The following is a 16,997-nucleotide window of genomic DNA, read 5'->3' as shown; positions in this document are numbered from 1 at the left end:
GAGCAGTAATAATAAGTGGCTTCTTTATTTGTATGTAATTATTATGGAAGTAGCATGATGGTGTGTTTTGGTAACACTCATACATGTGTGTATATATATATATATATATATATAGATAGCAAAAGGATGAGGCAGCACTCCAACTTCAGGTGAAAACCGTGGATCCTTTATTCCCTTGTGCACGGATCCACGGTTTTCACCTGAAGTTGGAGTGCTGCCTCATCCTTTTGCTATCTATACTTATCTATAGCCGTTTGAGCCTGCGGCTTTGAGGATATTTTGCACCCACATCATTTTTTGGTCTTGTGCTGCTGGTTTTGCTTTTTTGTTTTTTTATATATATATATATATATATATATATATATATATATATAGCCAGGGATTAAAGGGGTTTTATGACAGTTTTTTAACTGAGGACCTATCCTCTGGAGTGACAGTGCCTTCTCAAACAGCTGATCGTCGGGGTCCCAGATGATGGACCCTCAATGATCTGATACTGATGACCTATCCAGAGGATACAGTAGGTCATCAGTAAAAAACTGTTGGAAAACCCTTATAAATATGTAAATTGCTAGGCACAAATACATACCAGAAGAAGAAGGCAACGACTTTCCCTTATAGCACCACAGCATCCAAAAAATCCAAGCACCATAATTATGGATCCTACTGCTATCATAACATCAATTGCTGAGAGCAGACCACTTCCTTGAATATTAAATTTCTACAGAAAAAAATTTGGAAAATTAACTGAATAAATGCAAACTTCAAATGAATACAGTAGTAACACAGAGGCTAAAAAGGGTTGTCATCAGCAGATCCTTTCCATATGCCCAGTTATGAACGTCATAGAAGAGGTATCCACATTTAATAGCCAGAGTAGAGAGCCATTGTAAATAGCATGGAAAGGGCAGCATATAATACTGCATTTTTCCCGCAACAACGTTGGGCTCCTGCTTCCCCCCAGCATTGTTCACTGGCAAAGGAGGCAGCAGCTGGACTCCGACTCCAAGCAGTTATCAGCAGGTAGAATGATTTGCTGCAAGTTCAATAATTTACTAGTAGATTCAAAGAGCCACTAATTTGATGAGAAATGATAATCTAAGGCTAGTTTCACATAGCGGCAGCCTTCATGTCGTAGTTTTATTCCGGACGCCTCTCGGCATGTTTGCCGTACTGCCACCGGAACTCCGGCCCGACCCCCATTGTAGTCAACGGGGCAGGAGTGGACCTCCAGCGGCTCACGTGCACTAACGGCAGCATGGATCTGGCAGGCTGTTCACCCACTGGAACACTCTGCCGGAGAAGGCTGCCGCTGGTGTGAAACTAGCCTTATCCGTCATCGTCATTTGGTTCAGATTCCAATTAGTGGTATGTATATAGGCTGTGGTAGAAATGTCTGTCAATACAAAGGGGGAATTTATCAAGCCCTGCATGCCAGATTTCAGGATTGAAATAGGACCTTTGCAACTTTTTGGGGTCACTTGCACAAAAATGTTGCGACTTTTGGGGCACTGCACCATCCAGAGTTGGAGTGAAAATTTTGACAGAATTTCAGAGTAGATCACTTTTGTGTGAAATTTATGAAGATTGACTTTTTAATTAGTCACAGAAGAGTCGTAACTCCACACCAGGCAGACGTACTTTCACTGAATTATTGGCGACTTCATTGCACTTGTACCAAAAATATTACAGTGTGCTTTTTTCATATATTTGGTGCAAGTGTGCACAGCAACTCCAATCTAAAAACTAACCTCAAATACACGACAATGATAAATTCCTTCCAAAGTGTATTATATACTGTGTTGTAAGCTCCATTATATAATGGCGTGATTACAGTATATTACATATTTCAACATATATTGCAACAGTCTTACTTACTTGCTGAGCATCTGAACTGACACGAAGCCATATGGAGACTCCCAAAATAACACAACCACATACCTATGAAACAGAACATACGTAATTCTTGTGTTAAATCAATAACATTGTGGTTACATTAGTAAAGCTGAACATCAAAATACCACAACTGACAAATGGGAATGAAAAATTGCCAAATATATCATACATTATCACTGTATTTAGAGCTTGAGGGTTGTCTGCCTTAGAGTGCCATGATTCTGTGCACATTACACAGACCCTGTACATATGCTCTGGTAGAACATATACTATATGGCCAAAATTATATGGATAACCCTCCTAATTAAATATAATCAACATGTTCACCCAACAGTCTAATGTGTATGGAGAGCTCCCATCGATCCCTAACAGATAATGTCGGGGAAGGGGGGGGGGGGGAATCGGGTAAAATAATTTAAATGTTCATTATATCCTTTTGTTCTCCCAGTAGATAAGTTGCCATCAGAGGTGTCTTATAACGGCTTTCTTCTCTCTTTCTCCATTGAAAACACATACACACTTGGCAGAACCGAACATGTACTATATGAGTATAAGGGAGTTGCAAGGGAGTCGGGAGAGATATCTCAGGGCCGTATAATCATTTGGCTGATAGCAATTGACTGTGTATGGCCTGCTTTAATATGGGGCTTATTGAAGTCTTAAGTGTCTTTACGTATTGTCTTGTCCTGTTTTAAATGTGTAAAATGGCTGTTATTGCTATGTAGAAACAAAGAAACAGTTCAACTAGAAAGTGGTAGGCTACAAAAATGGCAGAGCAGGGCCACTAAGTTCTGAAAAGTGTGGCATGTAACGATCACCTATACTTTGTTATTTGACTCACCAAAGAGTTTGCAGCCTCCAGAAGTGACTTCAGCACAAGAATTATGCTTTAAGAGCTTCATGACATGGTTTTCCATGCTCCAGCAGCCTCACACAAGCCTATACTCTTTACTAGAATGGTGTACAGCCCTAAGCCACTGGGATCTGGAGAGTGGAAGCTTGATCTCTGGAGAGATGCCTATCTGGAAGTCTGATGGATAAATCTGGATTTGGCAGGCTCTACCTATCAGAATGCATAGTGCTAAAGATTTTATGGAGGAGACATAATGGTTTGTGACTCTTTTCAGGGTTTGGGCTTGGCCTCTTATTTCCAGAGAAAGATAAAGCTAATGCTGCAGCATACCAAGACATTCACACAGTTAAGACTTAAAGTTTTGTGGAAAAAATTTAAGGAAGGTCCTTTTCCGTTCCAGCATGATTAAGCCCCAGTGCAGAAGGCAAGGTCCATAAAAACATGGTGTGATGAGTTTAGTGTGGAGGAACTTGAGTATCTGCATAGAGGCCTGACCTCCACCCCATCAAACACACAATGTAATGCCAGCTGTGAGCCAGACCTTCTGATGCAAAATCAATGCCTTGCCTTACAGTTGCCTTTTTGGCTAAATTGGCAGAAATTCCCCCAAACTCTAAAAGACTGGAGACTGTTGTGGTCTTAGAAAAAGGCCTAAGTCACATAGTGACATCACACACATAGAGAAATATGGTGGGTTCTTTAAGGAATAATATACAGTAGGCACCATAGTCCTATATGTAGACGCGATATGCATATTTTGCAGTGTTTACCTGTGTTTATATGTTGCATGGATACCTCAGCTCATAAAAAAACCTTATTCATAAAAGTAAACTGATCTTTGTGCATTTTATCATGTCACTGATATCACCTGTATTGTAAACGTGTCTGAAATATCTTGCCTGCAGTATATTGCATGTCCACGCCTATTCTCAACTGATACTCACCTCATACTAATCTACCCTACCCTTAGTCCTAAGCCATACAAAATTTGTTTTCCATTTTTAGTCTAAAGTATAGGCTAGTGATGGCTAACCTTGGCACTCCAGCTGTGGTGAAACTACGACTCCCAGCATGCTCCATTTATTTCTATAGAGTTCTGGGAGCAGCCAAGCAAGGGGGGCATTTTGGGAGTTGTAGTTTTACCACAGCTGGAGTGCCAAGGTTAGCCATTACTGGTATAGGCGTTCAGAAGGAATGGATGAGTAAAGAATGTAAAGGATGGAGGTTACAGTCAAATCACTAAGGAAACAATCAGTATGGACACTGAACATATACTGAAAAGGGTGTGTTTGGGGTACAAGGTTCCCCCTAGCAAAATATGAATTTTTATTTGTGTGAAGGGGGAGCTTTTGTAAAAACCTGGGTTTCACTTTTGAAATGCTGTCAAATAAAAAACACATGGCAATAAACATGCCAACAATGAGATCACGGCAGGAATCTTACAAGTTATTGATTTATTTGTTTTATAATTCATAATAAAACCAAAGTGTTTGCCAAGTCGTATGCATCTGTCTTTTACAATGGAAAGTATAGAAAGCTTGTTTTCAGTGGAATTGGCTTAGATCACCAGCTTGTCGTTAGTATTTATTGCAAATTATGAGAAATAAGAACAGGCATTTCCTTGAAATAGTATGTCAAAGCTGACCACATCATCCACACCGCTCATCTTACAATATGCACATGTTCATTTTGACAACATAAGTCATCTAAGGGTATGGCTACATGGTCAGGTTTCCTGATGCAGATTTGGAAGCCAAAACCAGGAGTAAATTTAAAAAAGAGGTGGAGATGTATCTGTCCTTTATACTTTCACTCCTTTTATGATCCACTCCTGATTTTGGCCTCTAAAACGACAAGGAGAAACCTGACCATGTGGTTGTACCCTAAAATGATTTGTTGCAATGAATAAGGCTGTGGTTGAAAAATTCAATAACCAATTACCGTCATGGTTAAGGGTTCATGCACATAATTCTATTTGGCATCTATGTTGAATGCACAGTAGATAATATGAGCCTCTGCTGTCCGTGGGTGATATTTATAAAGAGCCATGCCTCTTTATTTCGGTGCCTCTTGGGAGGTCTGTGTGCCAGAAACTGAAGTTTACACCAGCTAGGAGCTGGTAAAGATAATTATCAGGTGTAATTTACCAGTTTTCCTGCACAAATTGAGTAAGGTAAACTCTGTCCCCTGCCACCCACACCCTGCCCATCTTTTTAGAAAAGTGGTGAGCATGTGGTAAATCAACATTTTTTTTAATTTATGTTAGAAAAATTTGTAGCAGGCTTAAGCATCATATTCTGGTGGAATAGAGGTAAACACACTGGCACCACAAAGAGTCCCACCATCCACAATACTGGTTCATACTGACTTGCAATCCATGTGTCTGTACCTCATGTTATGAAATCGAAATATTATACCTACAGTGACCTTTTAAAAGGATTTGGAGGAAAGTTATGTCCATTATACATTTATTCCATACAGAATATTTAAAGATTTGTGACTAAACTAACATGAATACCCTCTGCCTTAAGAAGACAATGACATGCATAATTATTAGGGGTACAGATAGGGCAATCTGTCACAAAGACCGGGATCATCGAACGGTGTGTTGTCTTCCTGGCGCTCGAGTTCGACACATCGCGGATTGGGTTGACAGATTACTGGGAGGGGCTGGAGGAGATCCAGCGGTCATGGTCCATATCGGAACCAATGGCAGGCTGTCACGGCTGAGCTCCTCCTCCCAGAGCTCATCCGTCTCTTGTTATAATACTGAGAAGACGGACTGCACATGGCAACGCTGTGAGATGAGAGCTGCTAAATAGGAAAGTAGCATGCATTTGTGGGAGTTATTAGCAGGTAAAACTGAAAATGATCAAATTTTAAAGCACAAAAGCACTAATACAGCAGGGTGTACTATACCATTAGGGAATAAAAAATTAAACGGCAGTTACACTTTAACAAGTGGCTCAATAACTGGTGTAGGAAGGAGGGGTTTGGGTTCCTGGAGAACTGGCCCGACTTCTCTCTTGGCTACAGGCCCTATCGTAGGGATGGGCTGCACCTCAATGGGCAAGGTAATGGGACTGGGGGAGAAATGGAAGTAGGGACCAAAACAGTTCAGAAGGAAAGGTGTAGGGTAAAAAATATACATAAACCTCTTAAATGTATGTATACTAATGCCAGAAGCCTGACTAATAAAACTGGGGAACTGGAATTACTGATGTGTAAGGAGGACTATGACATAGTGGGAATAACTGAGACATGGCTGGATGATAACTATGACTGGGCGGTTAATGTACAGGGTTACAGTCTGTTTAGAAAGGATCGCCAAATCCGGAGGGGGGGGGGGGGTCCTGTCTAAAGCCCACAGTCCGAGAAGATATAAATGAGGGACATAAACATGTGGAGTAACTGTGGGTAGAAATACATGGAGGCAAAAACAATAATAAATTACTAATAGGAGTTTATTATAAACCACCTAATATACCAGAGTCCACAGAAAATCTGCTACTAAACGAGAAAGACAAGGCGGCAAATCATAATGAGGTGGTTATTATGGGGGACTTCAACTACCCAGATATAGACTGGGAAACTGAAACCTGTACATCTTATAAAGGAAACAGGTTCTTGGCAATAACCAAAGACAATTACCTTTCCCAATTGGTTCAGGATCCGACTAGAGGGACGGCCATACTGGACTTACAGTAGTATTAACCAATAGACCTGACAGAACAACAGATGTGCAGGTTGGGGGACACCTGGGAAATAGTGACCATAACTTTCCAATTATGATTCAATAGAGTGTTTCTTCAGGGAGGAACAAAAATACCAAACTTCAATAAAGCGAAATTTTGCCAACTAAGATAGGCCATAGGCCTAACTAACTGGGATAAAGTCCTCAAAATTAAAAATACAGCCACAAAAAGGGATATTTTTAAAAGCATCCTAAAATCTCATTGTGAGAGGTACATACCATATGGGAATAAAATATTAAGGAACAATTAGAAACCAATGTGGATAAATAGAACTGTAAAGAAAGCAATAAATGACAAAAAGAAAGCATTTAAATTACTAAAACAGGAGGTTATCTAGGAAGCACTGAAAAACTATAAGGAAAAAGATATAATGTGTAAAAAACTAATAAAAGCTGCCATACTAGAGACCGAGAGATTAATTTCCAACGAGAGCAAAACTAACCCTAAAATGTTCTTCAATTATATAAATGGTAAAAAGTATAAATCTGAAGGTGTCGGTCCTCTACAGAGTGATGAGGGGGGAGTTGCAGAGAGCGATGAGGAGAAAGCAAAGCTATTAAATATTTTTTTCTTCACTGTATTCACTGAGGAAAATAAACTATCAGATAAAATGCAGAATGTAAAAGTAAATTCCCCATAAAAGTGTCCTGTCTGACCCAGGAAGAAGTACAGCGGCGTCTTAAAAAGATTAAAATAGACAAATCGCTAGGACCAGATGGCATACACTCCCATATCCTAAGAGAAGTAAGTAATGTCATAGCCAGACCCTTATTTCTGATATTTAAGGACTTTATACTGACAGGGAGTGTTCTACAGGATTGGCGCATAGCGAATGTGGTGCCAATTAGAGATGAGCAAATCGAAGCTGACGAAGTTGAATTCGTTCCGAATTTTAGGAAAAATTTGATTCTGAACAAATGCGAATTTCCTCGCGCTTCTTGGTAACAAATCACCATTTTTCCTAATATGGCGGCTAGCCAGGTACAATGGCGGCTAAAATGGCGGCTACACGTGTGAGGACGTGGGGCAAGGAACTCTGGGAAGGCGGGATGACCCAGAATACCATGCATGCAGCCAATCAGCAGCCACATGGAGTACTGTGTACAGTTCTGGGCTCCTGTGAACAAGGCAGACATAGCAGACCTGGAGAGGGTCCAGAGGAGGGCAACTAAAGTAATAACTGGAATGGGGCAACTACAGTACCCTGAAAGATTATCAAAATTAGGGTTATTCACTTTAGAAAAAAGACGACTGAGGGGAGATCTAATTACTATGTATAAATATATCAGGGGACAGTACTGAGATCTCTCCCATCATCTATTCATTCCAAAGACTGTGACTGTGACGAGGGGACATCCTCTGCGTCTGGAGGAAAGAAGGTTTGTACACAAACATAGAAGAGGATTCTTTACGGTAAGAGCAGTGAGACTATGGGACTCTCTGCCTGAGGAGGTGGTGATGGTGAGTACAATAAAGGAATTCAAGAGGGGCCTGGATGTATTTCTGGAGCGTAATAATAATATTACAGGCTATAACTACTTGAGAGGGGTCGTTGGTCCAGGGAGTTATTCTGATTGCCTGATTGGAGTCAGGAAGGAAATGTTTTCCCCTTAAGTGGGGAAAATTGGCTTCTACCTCACAGGGGTATTGTTTGCCTTCCTCTGGATCAACTTGCAGGATAACAGGCCGAACTGGATGGACAAATGTCTTTTTTCGGCCTTATATACTATGTTACTATATTTGTAAGTTTTGCTTCCTCTCATGATATCACTCATATTCTCTGCAACTTCCTTAATCTCCACAATATGAAGCATAAACGAATAAGAGTTAATAATTAGTTTAACCAGTATCATTTATATGAACCACTGTGTCTGAATGCAAGTTCCAATACACAGCCAGCTCACATGTATCCATCGAGGGATACAATACGTGTAGGGCAGTACTTGCATACTGAAAAAGAAGACAAACTGCTGCATACTTATATATTAAAACTATATGCTTTATTGCAAACTCCATTAAAATCTATTGTAAAACAAAAAGTCACACCTACGCGTTTCAGGTCATGACTGTCTGAATGTTGCCACAAGAGCACAGCGAAATAAAACTTGTGCACTTTTCTTTGTTCCATGGACAATGATGTTGACTGACAGTCCAACTATCTTTGTTTGACCAGCAAAATATGATTAAATCAATGCTGCAGAACTTGTATATATCAAATCAGAAGCATAACTTAAAGCTCTTGGGCTGCAAGCAGATTCTGTAACAGGGCCCCCAGTTTTCACACATCATTTTTAGTAGTGTTGAGCACGAATATTCGAATTGCGAATTTTTTTCTCGAATATTGCACATGTAACTTCGAGATTTCACGAATATTTAGAATATAGTTCTATATATTTGCAAAATCGAATATTCTGGGTTTTTTTGCATTTTTTTGTAATTGTTATATTTTTTTCTTTCCCACTTCCCTAAAGTTGTTCTTACCTGTCCTTAGGATTCCTGGCTGCTCCAGTCAGTGCCCGTTGCCGCTTCTGCCGACTTCCGTGCTCATGGAGCGTCCCCATGACCATGGGAACGTCTCCATATACTAGAATGTACTGTCGGATTTGAGAATTACGTTGAAATCGCAATTCGATTAATTCAAGTTATAATAATCGAATTGCGATTTCAACTTGGACCTGGTTTACTATGGTTGGCTTGGTAGAATTAGCGAATATGACGAATGTATTCGTCATATTCCACAAAACGAAGATAACAAAGTATTCTCCATCTTCGTTTTAGCTACCTATTCATCAACTTCGCTAATTCTAGAAGTCATATAGGAAAGTTTACTATAGAGACAGCTAAGTTTAATTCGCTATGCAATTTTATTACTTTGCTTTTTTTTTTTATAAATAGAATCATTATAATAATTTAGTATTTAACTATTCAGTTTTTTAAAAAAGCAAAGTAATATAATCGCATAGCAAATTAAACGTAGCTGTCTCTATAGTCAACTTTCCTATTTGATTGCTAGAATTAGCGAAGTTGATGAATAGGTAGCTAAAAACGAAGATGGAGAATACTTTGTTATCTTCGTTTTGAGGAATATGACGAATACATTCGTCATCTTCCCTAATTCTAGATATCAAACTAATAGGAAAGTACTAGCCTTAAGTTAAAAATTGCAATACGCGATTATTTAAATCGCATATTTTTCGTGATAAATGAAATAATTACGAATATTCGATTTTGACGAATATAATACGAATATTCAATCGAATAGCCGCGAAATCGAATATGGAACCTCCCGCTCATCACTCATTTTTGGTGCTGACCATCTCATACGGAGCAGAGACCTTTTAGGCCTCCTTAGATAATAAAGCCCAGGTATGACCAAAACCTCTACACCCCATATAGTTTAAGTAGTTTGCACTGTTGAAACACTGCTGTTTGTTAGCAGAATATATACTCTATTATGTCAGTAACTACCAAAAAGCAACATTCTCACAGCATACATTCTGATTGCATAAACTTACCAAATTTTATGAATTGCGTTTTCATACAAAATATAATAAGTAATTGTATGTCCTGCTTCTCTTTTCTGTCCTCATGCCCCTAGCTGCCAGCTTCATGTATATACATTTTTATTGATACATATGTAGTGCCCTGGAGCAGGGGTACTTTGAAGTCTTGACATTTGTGGACATTTGCCCCTGTTTCTCCTATGCAAAGTTAAAAATGTCTTAGTTTATTTCACTTTAAAGGGTTAACTTGCATTTACTTATACTGTTTAATACTGTGTAACCACATTTTATATGTTTGCTGTGATATATATCCTGTTCATTTTCACTGCCTTTGCAAGGCTCTGTGGAAAGGATTAATGAACACTGAGAGACTTTTGAGACTTTGAATGAGAAGCTGGTAATTGAGCATGTTTTGGAGGAAAAAAACTCTGACTTTTTACCACCAAAACCAGACAGATTGACCTTTTGAATGTCTGCTATGTTGTTATGTCTGGAAACTTGTTTGTGTCTGGATAAACTGCTGTGTCATTGCCATTGAGTATCTTTGAAGCTCTTATGCAAGTCTATGAGAGACGGGAGTTGAAACATTGCAACTGTTTGTGCTGAGATTCTTTACTCCACCCCTCCCACTAGAAGGTTCTAGTTTAGCCATAAACTGTATATAAGGAGAGCAGTCAGAGCCCCTAGTGTGCTGCAGTTAGGGAACAGTGCTTGGAGGGGAAGACTCTGCCAGTCTGCATGACTGACCAGGAGAAGACACTGAGATGGGGATGCTGAGCCACAGACCATGGGTCACCAGCCCGGTGACCAAGGAGCCACCCAGACTACTGAGCTACAGACCATTGGCCTCCAGACTTTTACCAGGGTACCAGCCTTTTGAGACATAGGGACAGCTAATTTAGGCTTTTTCTCAGCATCAAACCCTTCTTCTTCTGCTAGGGACGAGACTGGAGAAGCCAGCCCTATGCCTCGCCTGTATTGTTTTGCACCTGAATTTGTCCAGTAAAGGATCAAACTGGTTTACTGCACACCTCTGGACTTATTTCCCATTGGGGTGCATCACGCCTTACCATCCCTTCTGGAGAGCAGCAACGCGTGGTGACACCTTGACGGTGTCCGAGGGACCCAGCGTAGCTTTGGGGCCACCCCAAACCTGGCCAATGTACATAAGTGGATGCCAATAATTTTTTCCATGTAATGATATTTCTTGATTTAAAGAAATTATGCAATGACAGTAAAGGGAGTAGGAGATTTTTTCAATGTGATGGAAACCTGAGAGATATGGTAGGAATGGATATATACTGTAGGTGACAATGCAAACTGTCATACAGCTACTATAAGTCTCAGAAATAAATGGAAAATCAGGAGCACAAACTGCTAAAATTACAGTTAGTGCATGGTAAAGTTATATATTTTTTTATATTGGACTGGTGCACAATCTAATGGGGAAGTAACTGGAATGTCCCCCAAAAATGACACACAGCCTACTGTAGTCAATGGGATGTACATGTAGTTCACAGGCACAAGCTCTGCGGTTCAACATAGGAAAAAATATGAATTCTCAGCTTCTCATAAAGTCATTTGAAGAGTTATATTACTAAACAAATAAAGTGTTGCAAAGCCTTCCACTCCTTGTAAGAGCAAAGTGCACTGTTCATTCTGATTTTCTAATAATATTCAGTTTGTAACTTTTTGTACTTTGTATTGTGTTCGTTAATAATTGGCAATTAAAAGGGCTGGGCTACTAATATCCCACCCAGTCTAAATTTTAGGGCCCTGGGAGTTCTGTGTATGGTCCTTCCTATAAGTTCTTCAAATCATAAAGATTCTGGGTGTCACCATTCAGGGTCTTGTACATAGTAATATAGGGGGTCATTTACGACTCATTCATCATTTTCTATGCTTGGTTTAGTTCCAGAAAATGTTCTAAATGTAAGACAGCTCGGAAGCTGTCTTACATTTAGAAGCAGCGGTGGAGCCGCCAAAGTTATGTATAGGGCTTATTAAGACCGGCGTCTAAAACGCCAGTCTTAATCAATGTGCCCCGTAGTTTCTAAGGCTATAAAAAGACATATGCCCATCCAGTTCAGTCTGTTTTTTTTAAATATAGAAACCGGTTTAATGAAGGATATTTACTAATAGTAGGTCATGAGTGTCCAATGTCATTGTAAGAAGCAGTCATGTAAAATAACATGCCACATTGTTATAAGGCAATGAAGTGATGAGCCTTAAATTAAAAAAACTATTTAATATAAGGACACCAGTCTGATGTCATTGTTAGGGCTAGACCCGACTGTCCATACTTGTTACGTGGTTTTCAACAAGAATCATAAGGCTACGTCCACACCTGTGGTTATATTTCTGATATTCTGTTCCAGCATAGTAAGAGAATACTGGGATTGCTGTAACCAGCATATTACAGACACTGCCGGCGCCTAACAGATTCTATTCTCTATAATGGGGTTCACCGGGTTTCTGGTATGAATACTGGGTTTCTGCTGGAAAAATACTGCTGTGGAATTATAAATGCAGATGTGAATGTAGCCTAAAGTATTATCACAAGAGTAAGTGCCCTGATTCATTGTCCAGAGGTACAGTGCAGACAACTCGGACTGAGATGAAGGTATTGCCCTGCCAAAACACATGCCAACCTTATCTTCTTATATAGAAATGAACTGATATATGTGTGTGTAATGAACAGGGTGTAAGCTCTATACATATCTCTGTTCAGTTTTGTCCACGGATATGTATTAATCTTTATCCCCTTTCCTCAACTGAATTTCTTCAAACTGTTCTCAGCAGAAACAGGTACTGTGTCAAGGTCAAGTTTATTGCCATATAATATAATACAGACCGCCGTTAAGTATGCAGTAAACTTGGAGAACTTGGTTATAAAGCTAGGTATCCAGCATAATAAAAAAAAGTGCAATGTATAAATTATGAGACAGGTAATATAGAGATACTATAATGGCAGTAAGAAGATATACTGAAACAATACTCTACAATCAGAGGTAAACTTACAGATAAGGGGCCTAACTACCATCAGTAACTCCCTGTCACCTGAGAACTTGTGGGTACCAATCACGAGAATGGGGGCCCATGTTCCTGCTTGTATAGAGCAGAAGACTCAACAACTCTATGGGGCTACTGGAGATAGCTGAGAGCTTGTACTCTGCTATCTCCTGCAGTCCCACAGAGCTAAGTGGAGCACCAGACGTGCATCCATGTCTTTTGCTCCATTCAAATAGGGGAACATGGCCCCCATTCCCACGAAAACCACACTAATTAGACACATCCCCTAGCCTGTGGATAGGAGATAAGCTTCTGTAACGGGACAATCCCTTTAACTCCCCAGACCCTTGCTTGTTAAGATGTACGGATAGGAATCCAATTACAGATTCACCAGATAAAATAAATGATGTAGAAAACCTGTGTGGAACCATTTCTGTCCTGTGTAGTGTGCCTACTACAGCAAGATCCCTTTACATGTGGCACAGCAAATATCAACGGTATAATTCTAAATAGAACATTTACACTACAAAAAATATTCTATTGTAGAAATAGAATGGGGATAGAATAATGAAATACAGATGTAACAGAACTGACTTTTGAATGTTTCCATTCTGCACAGATAACGGAGGTGTTGCATGTAATCATACTTGTTGATCAACACAGATCTGTTACTCTGTAAATTGTGTACATATTTGTATAAAGAAAGAATCATAAGTCTGCTAAATAATAACTTACCCAGAATAAAAAGTTAAATACGAACATAGAGTACTTCAAACATTTGTTCACTCCGGCCATTTTCAGTGGCTGTGATGAAGCTGAGCCTTACAGTGGATTAGGGTATATGACTCCGCTGCTCTATAAAAAGGTAGTTATGCAAATATAGCACTGAGTTAAATATTAACCATGATATTTAAAGCATGCCACTCTGTACCGTCTCCGTCTGCCTCAGCATACTCACTAATAAAGTATTACAGGCTAAGTTTACATTCGTTCACTGTTTAGAAGACATTTTATCTTATTAATGTGAAGGCACAAGCACTTTAAATCAATCAGGTTTCACAAGAGTTAAAGTGACTCTCGAGGCTAAACATTAACTAAGGCTCATTTCCTTGATGGCCATTGTTTGTATTTTATACTCATTTTGTCCTTTCTGTCATAGAAATCCCTTCTTCCGGTCCTACCATCCTTGTGAGCCTGTACTAGACTTGTGTTTATACATAGCCAATCAATGGATTTAGAGCTGCAGAGGGAAAGAGAGAGCACAGACTGAACCAATAGTCACATTGTGGATGCGCAGTTTCAGACTGAGGTTCCTTAGGCCCACCAGAGGAAAGTCTTCTTAAGGGCCAAACCCTATATCATCAATAAAGTCTAATAGGTTTTGAATCCAAGAAACAGACCCTAGTGGGAAGAGATTGACTCCAGAGGCAACCAAATGTTTTTTTTTTCTCCTGGACCTTTGGCACCCACTATTGTATTAGAGCTTAGGCCCACCGGAGGATACTCTGGTGCTCTGGTGGGCCAGTCCGACCATAGGTGTGTCTCAGTCTACTGTACCTGCCCTAACAATTAAACTCTTCCTTTAGGTAGTAGTTATATATTAACTTCAAGGCCATGACTGGATAGTCACTTTTACAAGTTTTATAAGAAACTCAAAAAACATAAGATAGACGTAAATGGAGGAGTCATCTAAATGTATTAATATTGACACAATGGGGAAAATAATTTTTAATATTTATGTATATATCATATATATTTATACACACAGTATGTATTCATATATATTATTTGTTAAGAGTGAAATCCCATCTCAGTGTCTATTCTGGTTCTGTGATTTCCTTCTTTGTGAAATTTCCTATTTTCCAAGACTATTATGTTACACCTTATAACCCTTACAACTATTTATAACTATTCCAGCACACCTTAAAATGACTCCTAAGAACTCTGTGTCTGCATGGTTTTGAAGCAAACGGATGTTTTTCATTACCATTGGTTACTCATGCTACGGTATGACCATTAGCTTTGGGTGTGGTTGGATCAATAAAACAAAATGACTAAATATTACTCACTTCCACACCCTTTCTGACTATTAAAACCAGATACTGATGCATTTTCTTTTTTATTATCAGTTTTTATTTTCTGATTGACAATTTTTGTTTATTTTCTGTAGCTTATTATGGGGACAGCCATCCTTCATGAGCTGGTAGTTGTAGACCAAGTGAGTGTTCAGATGATAGCTATTTTATGCGTATGACTACCAACGAAGCTAAAATTCTGGTACACAGTGTCCATGATCCTATGCCATTGCTGATGGTCATAAAGATATGGTAATACGGTTTGTACATCAGTTTTTGGCTTTAAAAAAATCACAAGTCATGTCGATTGAGGCATGTTTTTCAACATTTGGTCAAAATTTGCAACATTTGGTGAGCCTTGCCACTTTTCACTATTGCCTATTAGCAAACATAACACAAAAGTCATATCTCCATGCCAGGCAACCCCCTGGTGTACTTTTAGACATGTAGGTGGAAACCAAATTGCATTTGTGCCAAATATATTATTAAGGTGCGCCATTTTATAAATTTGGCACAGACACACAAAGAAAAGACAGACTTAAAATGAGATAAAAACAACCACAAATTATAAATGCCCCCTTTGTACATTAGAATCTATGAACGATTTTTTGTGTTGTTCAAACAAATAAATGTCAGCTGAAAACAATAGTTTAATGTATGTCTCATGACCCTAAAGGATCAGCATCAGCAGTTTTACCCTAAAGGATCAGCAATGTTATATTGTATTTCATGGCCAGTGTCTGCAGCTATTCTCTCTCTACCTATTAATGTAAACATGCATGCTCTGCCAGTCTGAGTCTGACTTATTGTATGTGTGTGGTTGACCAAACAATCTTCAAAACTGATGTACACAGCTAAGAAAGACCAATCTAGTTTCATGTGAAACTGTACATATTATATATCCAGCTCAGTATATCCAACATAATTAACACTAAAAAGTCTTATTTAAAGGGCTTCTGTCACCCCACTAAAGTGATTATTTTTTTTTGGGCTAGTGAAATTAGTTATATTGCGATATATGACAATATAATTGTGTTACTTACTTTGATCCAGCAGTTTCTGCAAAAATCGAAGTTTTATAATATGTAAATTCGGTCTCTACCAGCAAGTAGGGCGGCTACTTGCTGGTAGCTGCTGCAGAAATCCGCCCCCTCGTCGTGTTGATTGACAGGGCCAGCCGGGATCTCCTCCTCCGGCCAGGCCTGTCGGCATTTCGAAAATCGCGCGCCTGTGTTGATTCGGCGCAGGCGCTCTGAGATGAGGAGGCTCGTCTCCTCAGAACTCCCTCAGAACTCCCTCAGTGCGCCTGCGCCGATGACATCACCGAAATAGAAGACGTCATCGGCGCAGGCGCACTGAGGGAGTGCTGAGGAGACGAGCCTCCTCATCTCAGAGCGCCTGCGCCGAATCAACACAGGCGCGCGATTTTTGAAATGCCGACAGGGCTGGCCGGAGGAGGAGATCCCGGCTGGCCCTGTCAATCAACACGACGAGGGGGCGGATTTCTGCAGCAGCTAGCAGCAAGTAGCCGCCCTACTTGCTGGTAGAGACCGAATTTACATATATTAAAACTTAGTTTTTTGCAGAAACTGCTGGATCAAAGTAAGTAACACAATTATATTGTCATATATCGCAATATAAAAAATTTCACTAGCCCAAAAAAAAAAAATCACTTTAGTGGGGTGACAGAAGCCCTTTAACCTCATAGCGTGCCCATGATAAGCTTTATTTTCTAACACAATGAGAATTTTAGGACAGAATTGGTACTTACTACTTGTGTGCCAGTTACGTAGCATTACCTCTAAAATAAACCTCTAATATATCCTCTTATGAAAAATATCATAAATATCTGTTGAGTAATATTCCTTTTAAACAGGATTAGGATAAAACAGAGGTCTAATAG

At 39.5% G+C, this 16,997-nt stretch overlaps 1 protein-coding gene across 1 annotated transcript in view; it reads right to left on the bottom strand.

The window, feature by feature from the left end:
- Positions 1–13,867, bottom strand: part of TSPAN8 (tetraspanin 8) — a 29,718-nt gene extending 15,851 nt beyond the window's left edge. Inside the window, exons 1-3 of the mRNA XM_044277147.1 lie at positions 13,755–13,867; positions 1,879–1,941; positions 590–721 (exon numbers count right to left, since the gene is read on the bottom strand). Of these exons, the coding sequence (XP_044133082.1) occupies positions 590–721; positions 1,879–1,941; positions 13,755–13,814 (255 nt within the window). The 5' untranslated portion in view covers positions 13,815–13,867. The remainder of the gene's footprint in view (positions 1–589; positions 722–1,878; positions 1,942–13,754) is intronic.
- Between the last annotated feature and the right edge of the window lie 3,130 nt (positions 13,868–16,997).

Source organism: Bufo gargarizans, chromosome 2, assembly GCF_014858855.1.
Source record: "Bufo gargarizans isolate SCDJY-AF-19 chromosome 2, ASM1485885v1, whole genome shotgun sequence".
NCBI classification, from domain to species: Eukaryota; Metazoa; Chordata; class Amphibia; order Anura; family Bufonidae; genus Bufo; species Bufo gargarizans.
Note: the sequence above shows the minus strand (reverse complement) of the source record. Positions and strands in the feature narration are given on the sequence as shown.